Consider the following 21,645-nt stretch of genomic DNA (forward strand, 5'->3'; position numbering starts at 1 on the left):
TTATTATGTTAACATGTATGAAGCAGCTTTCCCTGTTTATACAATCACATAAGAGATTTTTTTTGAAATATTAAAAATTACATAACTGCTTTTAAGTACATACATATTTATTCACACTCTTGATTCCTCTGGACTCTACGATTATATGGAAAAAAATTAGTGCTGTTCAGTTGAGTGAATGGTCCTAAAACTGTAACAAGCAACAGTCCACAAGAATTCTACCTCCACTTAGAATTGCTAGGACAGCTGGTTTTTCTACACCTACAACAACAAACTTTATTTATTTGCATAGCCCACAGGCCGTTGCATCAAAACAAACAAACAAACAAACAAAACATATTACAGATACTGATAAAAACCATATATAACCAATAAAATGAGCTGAATCGGGATTCGGCACAATTAAAACAAGAATAAATGAGATCTTAATTATGAGGGGGCACTTTTATTCAGCTGGCAGCCCTCAATTTCATTGCCCTCTCAACAAATCTGGCTACCTTCTCCGTTGCCTGGGTATGCTGGTCTGCCAGGAGGAAGACCACCCCTTTCCAAGGCAAGGTGGCTGGCTATCAAAGAGACAGAGACTTCTTGGTGGTGGTTCTCCCCAAAGTCAATTTGCCCATCCATTACCATGATGGTTTTCCAAGCGCAAGGCAATAAAAGCAAAACAAATAAAAGCAGTGTTTGAAAGAGCAGGGTGCTTGTTAATGCTGCTTTTTCTGAGTTTTTTTTTGTTTGTTTTTTGTTTGTTGCTTTTTGCTGCTGTTATTGAGCTTGACTTACGTTTTCAAGGTTAGATCACTCTTAAAAGCCTGCTTTTTATATGTGCATGCTGCTTTGAGCTACTCCTTTCTGGAGCGGGAAAGAGGGGAATAACTTTTTAACAGCAACAACACAAGGGCAACGTTTCTCTGGAGCTGACAGCTAATACAACATTTCTGTCTTTCAGAGAACAAAAAGGCACAGAGAAAGAGGAATGAAGGTGGCCAGACAGGGTAGCTAAAGAGAAAGAGAAACGGACTGTGGGTTGATTAACTAGCCTTTTCATAAACGTTTCATCACAACTCATTAAATTTTAGCATATCCCATTAAATTTCAAATTCTCAGTTCAGATGCTTTCCCTATTAGGCTAGCTAGCTCTGGCTATTGGTTTTTTTTTTTTTAAGAAAGAAAAGAAAAGAAAAGATGACCCTTTTATACAAAGGAATTATTCATTCATTAACAACTTCACTGAAGACAAAAGGTTTACATTTAAGGAAGAGACAGGATTGTGTTGCCTGTCTCTGGCTGCATGGCAAAGGTCTATCCATCTGTCTTTTCGTGTCTACATCAGCCTAGTCTGAAAAGGAAGAACAGAACAGCTGGTTTTTCGTTTTTCCTGGCCTCTCTCTTTACTATCTCTTGTACGTACCCGTTCTTGGATTCAGCTATTTTTAATAGTTCCAAGAGAGACTACTGAATTAGGAACCAGTACTCCTTTAATGCTCAGCCCAGTTGAAAATAAATGTATTACTGTATTTGTCAGGCCCAGTGGAGGGAGTACATTATAACAGGGGGATGCATTTGGAACCTATCAAATATGCACAGAATCAAGGGTGGGTTTTTTTTTTAGCACAGTCTTCACTCTGCCCTCTTTCCCCTGGGGCTTTGCAGGGCTATCTTCTATTTAGAGACAAGTCTCACTATATTCAGCGGATATTGCTTCCAAGTAAGCAGACCAAAGCTTACAGCCTTACTTGCACATAATTCCATGAACTAATGCTTTGTTTGATCTTCAGGTTTCATAACTGGACTGAAACTCATCCTTGTGCATTGCAATTGCAGAATGTAATCTAAAAATTGGAGGTCTTCATTTAGGAATCAAGATTCGTCTGCACACACAACTTTGACCTTGATTCAGTAAACACCAGTGCTGTCAAGTATCCCGTTTCCCCCGGGATTCTCCCTTATTTTAAGCAGTTTCCCGCTGCTCTCCCTTATTTTTTTATTTCCCTTAAATTTCCCATTTTTAATGGAAGCAGCTCCTCCCCTGCTGGCCAGGGACTGGGTGGGAAGACCTCGCCTACTTGGAGAGAAAAGCCTCAGCCCTCAAAGCAAGTGGGAGCCGTTTCCCATGCTTACAGGGGGGTGTATTCCTCCCCCTGCATCAGCCCCTATCCGTTGCCGCCGAGCCCCTCAGCCGGCCCATAGGGTTAGCTGGCCGGCGGAGCCTGGCTGCTTTGAGCAGCTGCTGCTTCATGTCCTGTTTTGGTGGGATCAGACAAGAAGACGATGGGGCTCCATTGCGCGGAGCATATGGCTGCCCTCCTCTTTGCTGGCTGCCCTCCTCTTTGCTCCGCTCCGAGCCCGAGCCCGCTTGGAGTTTACATTGCTGCTCCGCCCACTTTTGCTTCTGGCTCCGCCCACCACTGACATGTGACTGTCCCCGGGATAGGTGAGACTGCTGATCCCTTATTTTCAAATCCGAAACTTGACAGGTATGGTAAACACTTTGATGGACCCAACCCTCTGTTTTTACTGTTCTGCTACCCTAGTTTCGGCTTCCATTTGCTCTATTCCAAGTAGAATACTAGATGTGCTGTCCTACCCACATCTCAAATGTACTTGCAGCAGTATGCTTGCTGAGAGGAACGCCGTACAGCAGGAGCGGAGAATCTTTTTTCACCCAGAAGGCCGCTAGGGGCCATGTGCCAACAGTGGGTGGAACCAGAGGCAAAAGTGGGTGGAACAATGAGTGTAAATTTTACCTTTGTAGAGTAGGCTAGTTTCTACAAACAAACACACACCTCTACACGCTCCATCCTAGCAGGCATTTTCAGAGTTCAAAAACATGTTCTAGGAAGGCAAAAGCATTGAAGGAGACTGTGAAGCAAGACCAGTGAGGGGTGAAGTCTGGAGAGCTGCAATTGAGCCCGTGAACCTGAGGTTTCCCATCCCTGCTGTACAACATTGTACACTGGGCTTCTGCAGGAGGGTCGTGACCACCCCCCTGCGTCACAGCCTGATCTAAGACAGGCTGCAAAAACAGCAGTACAATAAGTAAAGATGCGGTGCGGGTCCCCAAATGCGCTCTTGGGCTAAAGGCGGATTCTGGTTTTGAAGACCACCGCATAAAAAAGATGCAAGTCTTTAATTATGGACATGCAACAGGCAGTCACAGATCCCCAACAGGTGGAAATGCTTATTTCCACCTGACGATTTATGGTCATCAAACTGGCAGCTCACCTTCTATAAGTCAGTCCTCCGTCTAGGCATGTCCCAGTGCAGCTTCTAGACAAACTTTCCCCACTCACAGCCACTTTTCATACAATGAGAACATCGCTTTAAGTTTTATCGGGGTATACGAGGTTGATTTATACGTTAATAAAATAAGATGTGCATTGATATTCTGTACACTGGTCTCTGAGCTCAGTGCTGCCTCTGCCAACTCCTTACCCAAATGAAGATGACAGAACCAATGTATAATAACCTAAAGCTACTTAACTTAGCCGTTATAATTGAATTGCATTCCAGTAAGGATTATATACTTCCACTTCGTCACCACAGTGTAATACCCTGCCTGTCTTAAATAAAATTACAGGCAGCTTTAAAACTGTCATGGCATCAAACACAGCACAGTGACCTTGATTAGATGTCATGGTCAAACCATCAGGATCATTTCTCATGCCTCACATGCGCCATCCTTACCTTTCCTCTTCTCCTCAAGCACTCTGATTTCCACCCCCACAATCCCACAATTCGGTGGTAATCTAGTTTACTACGATGCCTGAATCAAGCAAACTATTGCTGCCACAAACCATAGTTTGCCTCTAAACCACAACTGAAAACCCATTCCAAACCATGGTTTCTATTTTTGATTAAGAGGGGAACTACAGTTAGTGGTAATGGCCTTTTGCTTGATTCGGACTTCACAGCAAAATACATTTATGGTGAGCCAGGAAGAGCAGGAGACAACTAGAGAGTCCCTGGACACCAATGTTCAAAGCATGGCTTGCTCATGAGCTTTCCTCCCTCCCATGCCTTTTTTGCTGTGTTATATCTTTTTAGATCTTGAACCTGAGGGCAGGGACCATCTCAGCACTGATTTGTGTAAGCCACACTGAGAGTGGCTTAATTGACAGAGTGGCGAAATTGACAGGAGGAGTTAGAGGAGAAATGACGCAGAAAACTTTTGGTGAATGGAAAATATTTAAAGAATACATAAGAATATATTGCAATAATAAGGCCCTATTAGCAGAACTAGAGTGATACTTGTAATTAAATAAATATTGAATACTATTGAAGATGAGAAATAAAGATCAAAACTGTGCAGACAAACAATGATGTAACGAAAGTACATTAAGAAAGATCGGAAGATTTGTATGTATGTGAGAAGTGTGGTTATGTAAACCAATTTTAACTTTTTTCTCGTGTTTTTCTTTTTCTTCTTTTTTCCCCTTCTATTTCTTCTTTTTTATTTTATTTGTATTGATGAGACTGTAAATAGAAGTAGAAAAGCCAATGAACTATTTCAAATCTCTGGGGTTTCTAAAATTTCTAACGAAGGTGGAAGACCTCCCTATTTTAGATCCTTTAGTCAGTTTAAGAGTACAGTGGTATCTTGGTTCTCGAATGGCTTCGTCGCCAAACAAATCGGCTCCTGAACGCCGCAAACCCAGAAGTAAGTGTTCCAATTTGCGAAGATTTTCCGGAAGCCGAACGTCCAATGCGGCTTCTGCTTGAGTGCAGGAAGCTCCTGCAACCGATCGGAAGCCACACCTTGGTTTTCAAATGGTTTTGGGAGTCGAACGGACTCCCGGAATGGATTAATTTCGAGAACGAAGGTACCACTGTAACGTTCTTTTTGTGCAGAACTTCAGAGCGAGGGTAAACCCAGCCATGACTTGTAGTATTAAAGCCAACTGGCTCTCGACCATTCACCCCCAACACTGCATGCAATTTTTGGCCTGAATACATGGGAGAGGTGAGTGAAGTTACTCTGCTTTCAAGTATTTCTGAGAAAGGATTTTCAAGAGCATCCTTCCTCAAAGAGCTGTTCTACATAGCTGGTTCTATCCTGCAGTTCTGCATTTAACTGCAACTGCCACATCTGCAGGGTAAAGGCGGTTGCCCTCATATCCTGCTTGCGAGTTCACCAGAAGCATCTAATTGGCCACTGCAGGAAACAGGATGCTAGGCTTGATCTAGCAAGGCTCTTCCTAGGGTTATCTGCTGTCATGTAAAACATGCATCTGGAATGGCATGGGAGGGAAAGCAGCTTAGCAGGAATTGTGAATGGGAAATCAGGTGGCTGGGAAAGAATTAAGCACCTTCTCCTTTTATTGCTCAAAATCACAGCCTCCCTGTACACTTTTCTCCTTTCTCAGAGCAAATGTGGGGTGGGGGGGTGGGGGAAGAAAACTGTGGTGGGCAGTTCCGTTATTTGATCCCACTATTAAACTCTGGATTTCAAATATGAGTTACTCACCAGCAACGTTGAAGAATCTTAAGCATGTAAAACTTTACAGGAAAGATTAAGTGAAAATTCGGAGAGAACTAGAGATTACCATGGTTTTAAAAAATGAAACCAGTTGCTGAGCCCTCATTCAGTGTGTAGGGTGAATGAGAGCATTGTCTTAGCAAGAATTCCAAGAAGCAGTTAGTGAAAACAGCTTCTGGGACATGACGAGTAGATAATTTCTGTCACAATCTGTGGAAGCCTAAAGTAGACTGGTGCTGCTCTGAATTATTTTTGAGGCCCGGCATTTGCCCGAAGAGCAGCCATTTCATCGCCAACATTCTGCTGCTGCTGTTTGGCAGGGTGGAGGGGGAAGGGAGAGGAAGTGCGCATGATGCTTAGGCAACAACTGAACCAATGCTCCCTGCCGCAATGGCCATTCCACGACACGCCAAAGTCGTGGCAAGACTTTGGCTTCTACCCAGTGCTGAGCGAGCACATTTGTTCATTATTTTCCGCCGATCAGAGTGGAACACTCACAAGATGACTCACCAAAACCAAATATACCCAAAGGGGAAGGTCTTTTGGTAGGTCAGTGGCAGGGCAGGTGGTTTGCATGTAGAAGCCCCCACCCCAGTTTAATCCACAGCATCTCCAGGTAGGGGCAGGGAATTTCTCCAGCCTAGACCCCTGCTGCCTGAGCTAGATGGACCCAATGGTCTGATTCAGGGTAAGGCAGCTTTCTTTACTTTGAGGGTGAATAATCCAAATCTCCAGCTGAGGAGCAGTGAGGAGGATCAACTGCTGCATCCAAAGCTCCACCAGCTCACACAGGCCAGGGTGGAAAACTGGAAGATGGGTTGATGTTGTTGTGCTATTTATTTATCTACAGTATTTTTGCTGCACCAGCTCCAGGCCTGAAGACTGAGCCTCTCAGTGGATCCATGGGGCTTTGGATGCAATATCAGTATGAAGAAGCAAGGTGTCAAGTTTCTGAATCAGGATCAGTACATATTCGGTAAAGTCTTGCTAATCTATACAGACTTCCACCAAGCTCCTCTCTACTCTTGCAGGAGGCCTTGTGTCTCATTTTCCCCTTTGTGTTTTATTTATTGTGAAGATCCAATTGCCTGGCAAAAAAAAACAGGTGGGGTTGGTTCACAGATTGAAAGCTCATGCCAAATACAGAAGCCAGCTGTCACTTGAATTAAACCCCCCACGGTAGAACTGGACTCTGACACCTTGACGCAACTCTTTTTTAAACAGATAAATAATGTCACTTTTCAAAAGCCACAAATGAGCTCTGAGGATTGCTACATCCACTCATCCTGATAGGTGAAACAAATGCCTCTACCCTTATCAAGTCTCTCTTATTCAATGAGGTTGTGGTGTATAGAGATGAAATTAGGAAGAGCGATTGACCTTTTCCAAAAATAAAAATAAAATGGGGGGAAAGCTAGGGTGTGAATGGAAGACTGTACAGGTGAAGCACAGCTGGGAACCTGAAATACAATCTTCTTTGAATTAAAGCTCTCAAGGTCACAAAATCAAATTAATCCCAAACCACCAATCGTATTCTCTTGTTAGCATTGCTAAAAGATTCTCAGATTCTGCCTGAGACTGTGACTATAGATGGCTCCTTGCATTATTTTATTCTGTTTGTAAGTCACCTTGGGGACCATAGATGGAAAAATGGAGTTTAAATCTTCTAAGTAAGTGAACAAAATAAAGTGGATTAGAATCACTACACATTTAATTAAGGTATGCTCAAGATCACTTAAACTCAAAATAGTTACAATCCAGTAGCATGCTTTACAGCACAATTCTGTGCACATCTACTTGGAAGTAAGATCTACTGATTTTAATGGAACTTGACTCCAAATGCCACACTTCATTTTCCACAAGCAAGATAGATGAACTGCAGCAAACACTGTTTTCTTTTCATCTGATACATGCTTATGAAAGGATTTCCCCAAATACCTGTATTTGTTACTACTTTATTCAGGATACATGGATCAGAATTATCCTCCCAGTTGTGCACACTGGTTATAATTGTCACACAACCCATGTTTACTATCTTTTTTAAAACAACAACAACAACAACATCTATACATACTCGCAGAAATATCTGAGTCATAGAAAAAAATTTTTTTAAAAAATTGTAACACAAAGTAAGAGATATATGGCTGAATATGTAGTTGCTATTCCAAGATATTATAAAGTCCATTTTTCAAAAAGCTTACAGGCAACGGCTGTTTTAGGCGCATCCAATATGTGTGCAACTGCACACAAGTGCATTACACCGAACCAGAAGTGACCTGAAAATGTCACAAAAAGGGGTGAAACAGGCAGTTTGCTGGTTTTTTTCCATAGGTGTTCCAATTCCACACGATTTCACGTCAGTGTGCAGTGCCTCGGAACGCAAATTGATCGCTGCCTGTATTTGGTATTTAGTAGCCGGTCTTTTATACAACACCACATTACTCAACCTGTGTGAAGATAAAACTAATCTATGAGCAGTGCGTTACAAGGGAAACTAATCTGTTTTTTAGGAAATCTCATGACCTCCCATAACGGGCCAATACTTCAGAGCTGTGAAACTCACTTAAGTGTTAAGTGAGTAGAAATTAAAATACAGTATACAGAAGCACAAGAAACAAAATTATCTTTTGGTATGCCCAAGCTCACAACTGCATCATGGACACACAGCAACCTACTGAACATCTGTACATGTTTTAAGGACATAAGAAGAAAAACGTGCTGGATCAGGCCAAAGGCCTTTTTAGTCCAGTATCCTGTTCTCACAGTGGCCTACGGAAAGCCTGCATGCAGGGCCCGACTCAAGTGCAATATTTGTGATTCCCAACAACTGGAATTCATTTTCATAGAAACCAAGTCTACTTGTGTGGCGCAGTCACATCACACAAGGCCACAAATGTGCAGTTTCAACTTTCGCCCTGGCCATATTCTTGTGACTCCACGACTGCCTTCCCCTCCCCCACCGAGTCACCTATGACAAATTTCCAGCTGCCTCACAGGTCTTATTTTTCAGCTACAAAAGATAATTGGGGAGGTGGGCGTGATGGCTGTTTTCCTTAAGAGCAAAAAGATATTTGATACACATTCTACTCTCTCCTGCCCGCTCTCTACATTTTGCAGGTGCAAGAGCGACTTCTGCTTTTTTGCATATCTGGAAAAACACAAGTGTCGTGAAGTACTAACGCACAAATCTCGCCCACAATTAGAAATGTATGCTAAAGACAAATCTGTGCATCACCAGAGCACATACTGAATTTTCTTCAGTTACACAGAGGGGGGGAATGATTCCTGACCAAAAAAACAACCACCGCCATACAAATTAACCCAAATAATGCCCCCTATATTGTTCTTTAGGCCACAGAGTTGTTAGGCAGTTTCAGACCTTGCTAGCTGTTTTTAACAGGAAACAAAGAAACCACCAGCTTATCTAATTCAACATATGCACATTTGCTGCATATAGGAACTCTTTTAAGGCAGGGTGTGCAAGCAATCCGTTTGCAAACAATTCATTGCTCTTATAAATCAACTGAAGTCCCCGTATGTCAACTAGTGCTTTACACACATAGCACTTAAATCGCTGTACACCAAACATTGCTTCCCATACACACTAACACACACACACACTTTCTTAACATCCCCACTCTAAACTTTCTGTGGGACTTTCATGGGATTTGCAAACAAGTCACAAGGAAACAAATGGAGGCGACAGAGCAGCTGAACTAGACAGATTGCACCTTAAACTTGTGTTTACATTTGGTACTTTTTTTAGATTAACAAACATTTCCACTCATTCCAGCAAGGGCCTTGTGGAGAACACTGCAGTGTGTCACAGAGTTAATCCTGACTCTCTTGAAGGAGAAAGGGATAATGTAGCTAACATTTGGTGTGTCTATAAGGAGAAGCGACTGGGTGTTAAGATTTGGATGGGGGGGGAACACATTGTTGTGAATACAAGCCCTTAAATTCTATCGACCTTGAGTAAATCACTGTATCTCCTTGCCTTCCTTACTTTCACAGGGTGGTCGTGAGGACATATTGTAACCTGCTTGGTGCCCCTTGGCAGCAATAAGAATGCTGAATAGAGATTTTGATTTCAAACCATCAACCAAATGTTCATCTTCAGGCCCCTGGTTTGTGTTGGTTGCCAGTTCGTTTATGGGCACAATTTAAGGTGCTCACGTTAGTGTTTAAATGATTCAGACCCCAAATGCACTATCAGATGTCAAGGAAATAACTACTGTATCTGACTTTTAGAAGACATCTGAAGGCAACCCTGTATCGGAAAAATTTTTAATGTCTAATGCACCAGGAAACAATAATATTTGGAAGATACTAGCCAATATGTATTCCTGACAAACAAGATTGCCCAAGATTCCTATCAACTGTTGAGCAGTTTCTGTATTTTGTTTTGAAGTAGTAATATTAATACTTAATATCTGTATAGCATTGCCACACTTAGCAAGGAAAAGTCTAGCTTTCAGGCCCAGTGTGGTGTTACGGTTAGACTGACCATAGTAGGACAATACATTTGAAGCAGTGTGATACCACTTTAAATGGTCATGGCTTCCCCCAAAGAATTCTGGGAGTGGTAGTTTGTTACAAATGTTAAGAGTTGTGAGGAAACCTCTATTCCTCCCCACAGAACTCCCTGTGAATAGGACCTGGTTGTTAAACCACTCCGGAATTGATGCTGCTGTGTGTGGAATAGTGGTCTCCTAACAACTGTCATCACTCCTAACTACAACTCCCATAATGCTTTGGGGGAAGCCAAGACTGTTATCATACTGCTTCAAATGTATTGTGCGAATGTGACTGGTGCCACATTAAGACCGAGAAAGCCTAGGTTCAAGCCCGCACTCGTCCACAAAGCTTGCCAGATCACCCTGGGTCAATCTACCTCTCAAGATGGTTGCGATAATAAAATATGGGTGGCTCATTGGGAAGAACCATGGCTATACAAGCCCTGGGTTTCTTGGATGTAGTAAGAAACAAAAGCAAATGTGGCTTCTTCCCAGCTCCCTCCTTATCAACACAAGAGACGAGCATATAATTTTTTTTCCCTAAGTCCACGTGGACCTCACCTCACCTCACCTGCTGCACATCCTGGGTTGAACTTGCTATTCCGAAGAAAATTTCACATATCTTTAATACGGAAACGTTCCATTATTGAGCGAGCTGCAATTGGTCAGAGGGATAATTTGGCATGCCATTTAAGAACGTATTTATCACAACCCCCATTTTTACACTTCATTTCCCTTCCTTATAATATTTAGCCCTCCACAACTATGGGTGTATAAATATCCCTGCCAACTTAAGATAGCGCTTCTTCTATTTGAGGAAGTGAAAACATTCCTCTTCAACCAGGCCTTGGGCTGATTAACACTTGATGTCCTTTTAAATGTGTTGGTGGGAGGCAGGGATTATGGGCTTGGTTTGGTTTGTTCTTGTTTCTATTATGCATTTTGTATTTTTATGCCGTGAACCTGCCCCAAGATCTTCAGATGAAAGGCAGTATACAAATTTAATAAATATTTTTTGCGGTTGTCAGAACTATATGGATCTTGAAACCAGCTTGCATTAGGCGAATTCATGGAGTATAAAAGACTACAAGCTGCAATGGCCACTATGCTCTACCCCGCACTGTCAGAGCCAGTAGGCCTCTGAATACCAGTTGCTGTTCAAGTTTTTTTGTTTGTTTATTTAATAAAGTTTATATACCACTTGATTGTAAAAATAAAATAAAATCCACAAGACGGTTAAAGTTGGAAGAGAACTCTCATGCTTTAGGACTGGGCATATTGTGATAGCATTTTCATAACTTTTGACCTGGCAATATATTGCAAATCATGATATGTGTGTGTATATACTATGCAACTGGAGAAGGAACTGGCAAACCACTCTAGTATTTTGCCGTGGACATAAAAAAGGAGAAGCTTTGAGAAGAAGTGAGAGTTTCCAAGGCATGCTCTGGTTCATGGGGTCACGGAGAGTTGAACACGACTAAACAACAAAATACTATGCAAAAATCACAAAGTGGGAAAAACCATGAAGCCAGCCAGGGCCTCTACATTGCTCCATCCTTATTTCACACATTGTGATATATCATTATATAGCGATGTTTAGCTGGTGATATATCGTGATGTTGAAAACCAGATTGCCCAGCCCTATTTTGCACATGTCTTGCTTGCAGGCTTCCCATAGGAACGGCCTCAGCCCAGTATACCTGAAGGAATGTCTCCACCCCCACTGTTTAGCCCGGACACGAAGGTCGAGCACCGAAGGCCTTCTGGTGGTTCCCTCACTGCGATAAGTGAGGTTACAGGGAACCAGACAGAGGGCCTTCTCGGTAGTGGCGCCCGCCCTGTGGAATGCCCTCCTATCAGAAGTCAAGGAAATAAACAACTATCTGACTTTTAGAAGGCATCTGAAGGTAGTCCTGTTTATGGAAGTTTTTAATGTTTGATGTTTTATCACGTTTTTAATATTCTGTTGGGAGCCGCCCAGGGTGGCTGGGGAAACCCAGCCAGAAGGGCAGGGTGTTGTTGTTCAGTCGTTCAGTCGTGTCCGACTCTTCGTGACCCCATGGACCAGAGCACGCCAGGCACCCCTATCCTCCACTGCCTCCCGCAGTTTGGCCAAACTCATGCCAGTCGCTTCGAGAACACTGTCCTACCATCTCATCCTCTGTCGTCCCCTTCTCCTTGTGCCCTCCATCTTTCCCAACATCAGGGTCTTTTCCAGGGAGTCTTCTCTTCTCATGAGGTGGCCAAAGTACTGGAGCCTCAACTTCAGGATCTGCCCTTCCAGTGAACACTCGGGGCTGATTTCTTTAAGGATGGATAAGTTTGATCTTCTTGCAGTCCATGGGACTCTCAAGAGTCTCCTCCAGCACCATAATTCAAAAGCATCAATTCTTCGGCGATCAGTCTTCAGGGCAGGGTATGTATGTATGTATGTATGTATGTACCTGATCAGGGTATGATCAGGGCAGGGGATGTATGTATGTATGTATGTATGATTATTAATAATAATAATAATTACTATATAGGCATCTGGTTGGCTACCATGAGAACAGGATGGACTAGTCACCTTTGGTTTGATCCAGGAGGGCTCCTATGTTCTTAAAGTCTCCAAGAGCCCCTGTAAATATATATCTGATGTTCTTTGCCTGAGATCCATTGGCTTTCATTTTATAAACAGTAATACAGCCTTATGCCCCAGTCCTAAACATTTATTTAACTGGATATGGCATTTATTTAACAGGATATGACTTCCAAATAGGTGTGTTAAGGATTGCAATCTTATATTAAATGTGTGTGTTTCTACACTCATAACTGGAGCCAAGCTTTTGTGAAGAAAGCTTTTGATGCTATGTCTATCTCTACCCCTCAAAGTGAGAGAGCTCAACAAACAATGCACAGTCAAAAGGCAAGTTGATAAATGCTGGTTCGACGCCAGCAATGGCATAAGGCAGCCATGCCCAAAGGAAGCACATGTTCGTACTTGTGGCAGCTCAGCCGAGCCTTGAGGGCAAAGGAAAGGGAGTTCTCCTCTTCCGTTCTGCTCCTCCAGAACGAAAAGAAGCTAAAGTTTAATGGGAGGTGCACTTCAAATATTGTTAAGTCCATTGCAAACATTCCGGATAAAAATTGGGGTAAAAAAGAAATAGAGAAAATTGGGTTGCAAAAAGAATAATTGAATAAATGGATATTAAGAGGTAAGAAAGTTAAGTATGAAGGTGATCCTGCTTAAAACAGGAGAAAAATGGAATCCAGGAAGGGAAGATCGAAGGAGGTCCCATCAAGATGTTAAGAAAATTAGATAAAAATAGTGTATTGTTGTTGCTGTAATTGTTAATGTCATGTTTTTTTGTGTTTGTTTTTGTTATATATTATAAAATGAATAAAATCATTGAAATGAAGTCCATTGCAAACACAGGTTTTTGTTTTCACTTTAGGCTCAACTTTCCAATATATGCATTACTTTATTTCGCATAAAATATTCAAGAGTCGAATGAGAGTTGTTTCATCTCAGTTCTTGATGAAATGAAGTTCTCTAGCACAGTGCATAAGCCCTGTTGCATTGGATGGGACTTATTCCCAAGAAATGTGAGTATAGGACTGCAGACTAAGAGAACTAAGTTAAAATCCTATACCCACTTACCTGGGAATAAACCCCGTTGAGCTCAATGGGACTTACTTCTGGGTAGACATGCACAGGATTGCATGGCTGAGAATAGGAAATTTGTGGATTCAATTTTAGCTGTGCCATGAACTCAGCAAGTGGCAGTAAGCAACACTCTCAGCCTTAACTGCACATCTACAATTAGAATAATGCTGGGTGATCGTACAAGGTTGGTGTAAGGAATTTAAGAAAACACGCCATTCTAAAGTGCTAAATGTATAAAGGTGCTGCACTTATGAAAACCTAGGATTACATGTAAATTATTGAATCAGATGATCTTTGGGGTTTGCGGGCTGCCCTGCTCTGAAGCCCTGGCAATCAGCTGAGTGACAGCCCCCCCCCCCCAATGCCAAGCACAGCTCTCTGCAAGCATTGACCAGCTGACAACCAGCATTTTACAATCAGGAAGCTGCTATGCACAGGGCTCTGCAAACCCCATTTTGGCCCAGCCGTATCTTTACCTGCCCCACAACTGTCATCATACAGAATCACAGAAACATAGAATTGCAGAGTTAGAAGGGACCCCCCAAGGATCATCTAGCACAACCCCCTTCAATGCATGTATATGATATCAAGTAGAAGACAAGTGGACATGGCTTCACAAAACAAACTCACAGGCCAAATATTTGGCCCACAGACCAGAGGTTTCCCACTCGTTATTAACATGTTCAGCTTAAGAGGTGTTGTATACGGCAATTCTGATCTCGCCAATTATCTATAGATGAGCAAACCACACAACACAGTCTTAAAAGTTTGGCATCACATCTTAAAAGGTTTGTCTTAAAAGGTGGCATCACATCACCTGTTTACCATGCTCTTTTATCAGATTCTTCCCCAGCGCAAAATTGGTATTTAGGCTTGACCAAAAGTGTGTCATTCAAAAAATATACCCAGCTGGTCCCTGCACATAGCTTTCTCTTGTGCCAAATGTTCAAGCAATGATACAATTTGAACTACGAGCGTTTTCCGTTTTTCAACCTGCACCTAGAATCACAGAATTGTAGAGTTGGAATGGACCACAAGGGTCATCTTGTCCAACCTGCTGCCATGCATGAACCTTTTGCACAAAGTGGGGCTCAAACCCAAAACCCTACGCTTAAGAGTCTCGTGCTCTACCCCTTTACAGCTAATTCATCTGCAGCATACCCTCCAACATTTCTCTGATGAAAATAGGGAGTTCCCATTGCATAATAATAATTTTACCATTTATACCCCACACATCTTACTGGGTTGCCCCAGCCACACTGGGCAGCTTCCAACATCTATAAAAACACAACAAAGCATTGAACATTAAACAAACCTCCCTATGCAGACAGCTTGAGGGTCGGATAGCTCCATACCCCACAACGTTTCTCCAATGAAAATAGGGACATCCTAAGGAAAAGTGGGAAATTCCAGGATCAAATCAGAAACCGGGATGGCTTCTCTGAATCAGGGATGTCCCTGGAAAATAGGGACACCTGGTAATAATTGAGCACTTTCAATGCTTTTCAATAATATTTGTGGATTCCCCTGCCCCCCCCCCAGCTACGCCCATGGGCACAGGAGATGGGCAGGAAAGGGGGAGGAAATGAAGCAACAGGCAACAACTCTAAATGTGAACAACTCCAAATCCTTACCTAGTTTGCAGTGAGGTATCGATTATTTTTATTTTTGGACTACTCTTTTCTGCCAGCATGGCAGATCACAGGTGTTATGTGTACATGTAAACAAATACCCATGGATCTCAGGTTTCCTGGCAGAGCAACACACACACACACACACACGGCTGCTGTTTTGTGCAAATCTGGTAGACTAAGAAACTTGTATTATTATTTTTAATTTAAAAAACGCACCTGTGCTCACAGGTAAACAGATACCAGAGTGCATGCCCATAATGTCCTCCGGCAAGGCCAGCCCACCTATAAAGTAGTGTGAAATAACTGCCTCAGGTAGCAGAAGCCCTTGAGGCAGCACCCTCATGGGCGCCTCCTGCCACGCCCACACCTCTGCCAGAGAAGTGATGCCAGGATAGATGCTCATTTCCTGCTCTATCTTGCAAGATCTCATCAAAGTCTTGCCAGATGTCGAGGAGAGCAAAATATCTCATGAGATGTGGGTGAGATCTTGCAAGCTCTTTCAGGGAATCGGCGCCTAGGGAATCAGTGCTGGTACAGCTGCATTGCCACTGGCAGGTGGTACAGTGGTGGCGAGTGTCCCACGGGTGGTGGTGGTGAGGTGGTCTGGCAGAGCAGGGTGGCACTTCCACAGCCCAGGTGGGGCTCACTAGCTAGGGGAGAAGGTGTGTGATTCGTCAGCTGGAGTAGAATCAGAACAGATGAGGGTCACATGCCTTGTCAAGCCGAGAAAGTATAGCAGGAAAGGCATCCTGGCCAGGCCTACATCCTCATGAGATTTGGGTGAGCTCTTGCAAGCCCTTTCAGGAAATCAGCAACAATGCCAACACTGCTTCTCCACAAGGTGACACAGCTGGTGGCCTTGGTAGTGGCGGCTCCCATATCCTTCAACATTTATCCGATGAAAGTAGGGACGTCCCATTCCATAATTATAAATGGACTATACCCCACAGATCCTGAAGCTGAGGCTCCAATACTTTGGCCATATCATGAGAAGAGAAGACTCCCTGGAAAAGACCTGATGCTGGGAAAGATTGAGGGCACTAGGAGAAGGGGATGACAGAGGACGAGATGGTTGGACAGTGTTCTCGAAGGCTACCAACATGAGTTTGGCCAAACTGTGGGAGGCAGTGGAAGACAGGAGTGCCTGGTGTGCTCTGGTCCATGGGGTCACAAAGAGTCGGACACGACTAAACAACAACACCCCACACATCTTACTAGGTTGCCCCAGCCACTCTGGGCAGCTTCCAACATATATAAAAGCATAATAAAACATTTTTAAAACTTCCCTATACAGGATTGCCTTCAGGTGGCTCGGGGGTCAGATAACTCCATCCCCTCCAACATTTCTCCAATGAAAATAGGGACAGCCTAAGGAAAAGCAGGACATTCCAGGATCAAGTCACAAGCAGCTTCTCTAAATCAGGGACGTCCTTAACAGGGACATTTGGAGGGTCTGCTGCAGCAATCTGCAGATGATCATGTTTAGTCTCATGAACTTAAGCCGATTTCTGAAGATCAAACCTGTGTTAACAGCACAGAGAAGGCCAGACTGTGATGGTGATTGTTTTTCTGAACCAGGTAGCAGCCCAATTTAAAAGCCTGTTCCTCATTTAAGCAGCTTGTTTACACCATCTGTCCACAGAAGAGAAGAAAAAGTTGGGGGCAAGCATATCTTGTGATTGTCATGAGAGACATGTATCTCAGCTGTGTGTTGGCATTACTGGGCAAAGCTTACACACCCACAAAAAGCCAAAGGATTCTTTCTTCTTCAAAAAATGGCACCGATCAAATGCTGTTCAAACCGGGCATCCTGCCTTTTCAACGTGCCTTTCCTCAAGGGGAGCGTATAAACACTTGCTTATTTTAGCACCGCCCTTCGGCGTTGCTGCTCAACCGACCTGAAAAGTTTGCATTCCCTGAGGGGGGAAGGTCCTTTTGTTGCCCTACACCCCCCGTCGGCATTCTTTGTTAGCAGGGATCAGGAATGCGCAAACACAGTGGGGCAGGTTTCGTTTTGTTCCAAGCCAAGCCTTTTCTGTGAATCTCGTTTAGCTTAATGGATCCCCCACTCTAGTTCTCCATCAGGTAGTGCCTCCCGGAGCAACAACCCGGATCAGCCACCTTTTTTCAAAACACCCAGTTGCCTTCCGACATTTTGATCCGTCCCATCCGTCCGCCGCGTTTTCTGCAGCAACTCTTGATTCCCCCCCCCCCAATCGTAACACAGCCCTCCATAACAGGTGGTTGGTGGGTCCTTCGATTCCCATTTAGGTTTTTAGCAAAAAACAAACAAACCCCACCCCCACACAATAACTCCATGCAAATCCGCGATCGGGGGTCGGCTGAGGGAGGCATTTGCCACACACACACACCGGCGGAAGTTGGTGTCCTTGGGAGCCTCACCCTGCCTGCTGGCTCCACACCTCCATCCCCCTGGTGGAGAAATCGCAACGCGGGCACAGGCGGCGAACAAACTTCCGAATTAAGCAGCGCCTCCGGCTCCGCTTCCCCAAAGCTGAGCGGATCCCAACCAGCCCCGGGTTCCCTCCCCGACAGGACCCCGAGGGGGGGGGGAGAGCACAGGATCGCGGCTCGGAGCGAGGGATCCATTGATCCAAGCGACCGCGCCGCTTCCCAATGGCAACCTGTGCGCGCGAGTGTGGTTACTTCTGCCCGATCGCACCTGCGGGCCTTGCGCGCACAGGAGCGTGCGCGCGCCAACACGTTTGCATCCTCCCCTCTCCCCCCCCCCCCAAAGAAGCAAACAACTTAAACCGACTTCGGAATCTGGCGATCTGTGCTTAAGCCCAGCCAAGACAGAGGATCCGCATTAAGATGGAATTTGGGCTTCTCGGGAGCCAGAAACTGTTCCAGTCCAGTACGCGGCGCAACTAGGACTAGGCAAGCCGAGCTATCCTATGGGGATCCCCCCCCCAAATTTACTCGCCCCCTTCCAAAAACCCAGCCGGGATCAAGATGCAGACAACTTCTCCCCCACCACGGACCCACTTACAGCCTCTTGTCCTCGGGCTGCAGCTGCCGGTGCATCGCCAGGGAGAAGCCGAAGAGGCTTCCGGAGTCCCCGCTCCACATGACCACGTTGCCCGTGTCCAGGTTGAAGGCGAGGACGAGCCCCGGCAGGAGGGACAGGTAGAGAAGCGGCGGCATGGGGCCGGGAGGGTGCGCCACTCGCGGCTGCAAATCCCAGGGAAAGGCTTGTCGCTGGATAGAGGGCGAGGAGGAAAATCCAGGCTGGCGGGGCGCGTTCCTCGCCCGTCTTGGCTGCCCGCCTCGCTGCCACTCCGTGAATGAGCTCGTTGTTCTCTCCGGAGACTCTCTCGGGCTTTGCACCAAGTGACGAACAACAAGCGTGGAGCCCCGCCCCGTCTCTCCCCAAGCGCGCACTGCTGCCTTGCCGCGCTCTGCCCTGCCCTGCCTAGCCCAGCCCGGCCTGCCGGAACTCCGCTTTGCCTGTTGCCCAGAAAATCTGAGTCAAGGCGGCTGGAAATCGCTCGGGCTGACCGCTCTCCAGGATTGGGGCGTGTTCATAAGAATCGCGGATTGGCACGGATCTCCAGGGTCATGTAGTCCAACTCCCTGCAATGCAGGAATCCTGCCCACAGCCGTCCATTGGGTGGGCTCGAACCGGCAACTTTCTGGTTAACAGCCAGAGACTCAATGTTCTCCAACATTGGAATGTGGCCCGGCTTCACTGTTGTTAGTGTGTTGTTGTTATTTTTTATTAAATTTATATATACCACCATTCCTCCTTATGTGAGGCCCCGCCCCAACCAGAGAAGACAACTTCTGGGACAGATGGTGGACCCCAGATTGGCTTTCAGCCAAAATCCAAAGGACGATTTTGGATCAGACTACATCTGAATTTTGGTCCGACCCAGAGCCGTCTCATTCATAGGGGCAGGTGGCGCGGTGCACCAGGGCGCCAGGCCCCCCAGGGGCGCCCCCGCGAGCCCGCCGGCATACCGGGCGCCCCCTCCCCAACCTGACCCCGCCCCTATGGGGCGGGGGATGAGGGGCCTGGCACTGCAAGCCGGCCACCCTCCGGAGCCCCAGCTGGAGCGCTGGGAAGGGCCGCAAAGCCCCGCGCTGCTCCAGCGCCACGCCCCTCATCCCCCGAGGGGCGGCCAGCGCGGGAGGGAGGTGGGCGAGTGGGGGATGAGGGGCGTGGCGCTGCAAGCCGGCCACCCTCCGGAGCCCCAGCTGGAGTGCTGGGAAGGGCGCGCAAAGCTCCGCGCCGCTCCAGCGCCACGCCCCTCATCCCCCGCTCGCCCGCCTCCCTCCCGCGCTGGCCGCCCCTCGGGGGATGATGGACGTGGCGTTGGAGCAGCGCGGGGCTTTGCGCGCCCTTCCCAGCGCTCCAGCTGGGGCTCCGGAGGGTGGCCGGCTTGCAGCGCCACGCCCCTCATCCCCCACTCGCCCACCTCCCTCCCGAGGGGCGGCCAGCGCGGGAGGGAGGTGGGCGGAGAGGCGGCCCACCGGGGGCGCCGAGGGATCGTCGCGCCAGGGCGCACGATCCCTTTGAGACGGCCCTGGTCCGACCACACCTGGAATACTGTGTCCAATTCTGGGCACCACAATTTAGGAAGAACAAGGGCCACACATGAAATCATTCTTATGGTTTATTGAATTTATAGTCATCAAGAGAGCACAGGGCAGTTTACAAGACAGAATCATACAAAAATACAGTGGGGGCGGGGGTTGGACGCCCGCTGCTACAGCCCACTGGCAGGATGCACAGGATCCACAACTAAACCAAGTTCCCTAACAGATGACTGTTTAGGCTGTCCTTGAAGACCCCCAGCAAGGAAAAGTGCACCCCACACCCACCCCAATTAATTGGTTTCATCAGAGGCGTACTGAGCCGCTTGGCTGCCGGGGGCGGCAAGGCCAAGCGACACCCCCGGGGGCGGGGCCTCACTCCATAGCGTATGCGTCGTGACACATGTGCTACGGAGTGCAGCCCGGGCGGACTGCGCATGCCCGCAGCAGCCTGGGTGAATCGTGCATGTCCGCACGTGCACAGTCCTGCGGGCTGCTGGGGACATGCGCAGTCCACACAGACTCCCAAGCTGCCACCCAGCACCCCTTCCATGCGGCGGCTGCCAGGCGGCGGCTTGGGAATCGCACTCGCGGGGGGGGTGGCCGGGCGGCGGCTTTGGAGTCGCACTCACGGGGGGGGTGGCGCAGAGTGTCACCCTCCCCGGGCTGGAACCCGAGGCGGATCGCCCCCAATGCCCCGCCCTCGCTACACCACTGGGTTTCATTATCAAATGGCTCTAAACTCAGAAGCTTCTCCTAAGGAGCAGTCAAGATATGCCTTCAAGCCCAATACATCTAGACTGTAGGGCTGGGCATTACCTGTATTATTGTGTATTATTGTGATATATCACCAGCTAAACATCATCGCAGTACACTGATTTATCCTGATGCTTGCAATAAGGATGCGGGTATGTAGAGGCATCGACTGGCTTCACGGTTTTTCTCGCGCCATGGTTTTTGTATTACACACATCACGATTCACAATATATTGGCAGGTCAAAAATTATGAAACCGATACCATGACATGGACTTCAAAATGTACCAATATGATGCCTAATCCTACTAACTAATTGAGAGCCAGTGTGGTGTAGTGGTTAAGAGCGGTAGACTCGTAATCTGGGGAACCGGGTTCGTGTCTCCACTCCTCCACATGCAGCTGCTGGGTGACCTTGGGCTAGTCACACTTCTTTGAAGTCTCTCAGCCCCACTCACCTCACAGAGTGTTTGTTGTGGGGGAGGAAGGGAAAGGAGAATGTTAGCCGCTTTGAGACTCCTTCGGGTAGTGATAAAGCGGGATATCAAATCCAAACTCTTCTTCTTCTTCTAACTAGTCCTGCCCATTAGCTCAGTAAATAGCAGGTATCATTTACCCTCCTCACCAAGCCGTATGCAAGCAAATCAAGATGAATGCTCAATAGACATGTCGTCTGTCTCTATCACTCAGGTTAACCTACCTCACAGGGTTGTTGTGAGGATAAAATGGTGGTGGGTACAGCGTTCACCTTGAGCTCCTTAATCTAAGAAGAGCCCAAGGCCCGTCCGGTTCTGCATCGTGTTTTCACAGTGGCCAAACAAATGCGTGGACACGAATGCAACAGCACTCTCCCTATTTCAGACTCCCAATAGCTGGTATACTGCCTCCTACCATTGGAGTCATCATAGCTAGTAGCTATTGAAAGTCTCATTTTCCATGGAAACCCCCCCCCCTTTTTTTAAAGCCATACAAGTTGGTGGTCATCACAGGAAATTATGAGGTATATGGTACCACTGCAAAAAAAAATAAAAGGACCTTCCCTCCCACTGATG

At 46.2% G+C, this 21,645-nt stretch overlaps 1 protein-coding gene across 2 annotated transcripts in view; it reads right to left on the reverse strand.

The window, feature by feature from the left end:
* Positions 1-18,673, reverse strand: part of ITGA6 (integrin subunit alpha 6) — a 56,226-nt gene extending 37,553 nt beyond the window's left edge. For both annotated transcript variants that reach the window (XM_033168087.1, XM_033168096.1), the window contains exon 1: positions 18,293-18,673. In XM_033168087.1, coding sequence (XP_033023978.1) covers positions 18,293-18,447 — 155 coding nt within the window. In that variant the 5' untranslated portion in view covers positions 18,448-18,673. The remainder of the gene's footprint in view (positions 1-18,292) is intronic.
* Between the last annotated feature and the right edge of the window lie 2,972 nt (positions 18,674-21,645).

This window comes from Lacerta agilis, chromosome 1, assembly GCF_009819535.1.
Source record: "Lacerta agilis isolate rLacAgi1 chromosome 1, rLacAgi1.pri, whole genome shotgun sequence".
NCBI classification, from domain to species: Eukaryota; Metazoa; Chordata; class Lepidosauria; order Squamata; family Lacertidae; genus Lacerta; species Lacerta agilis.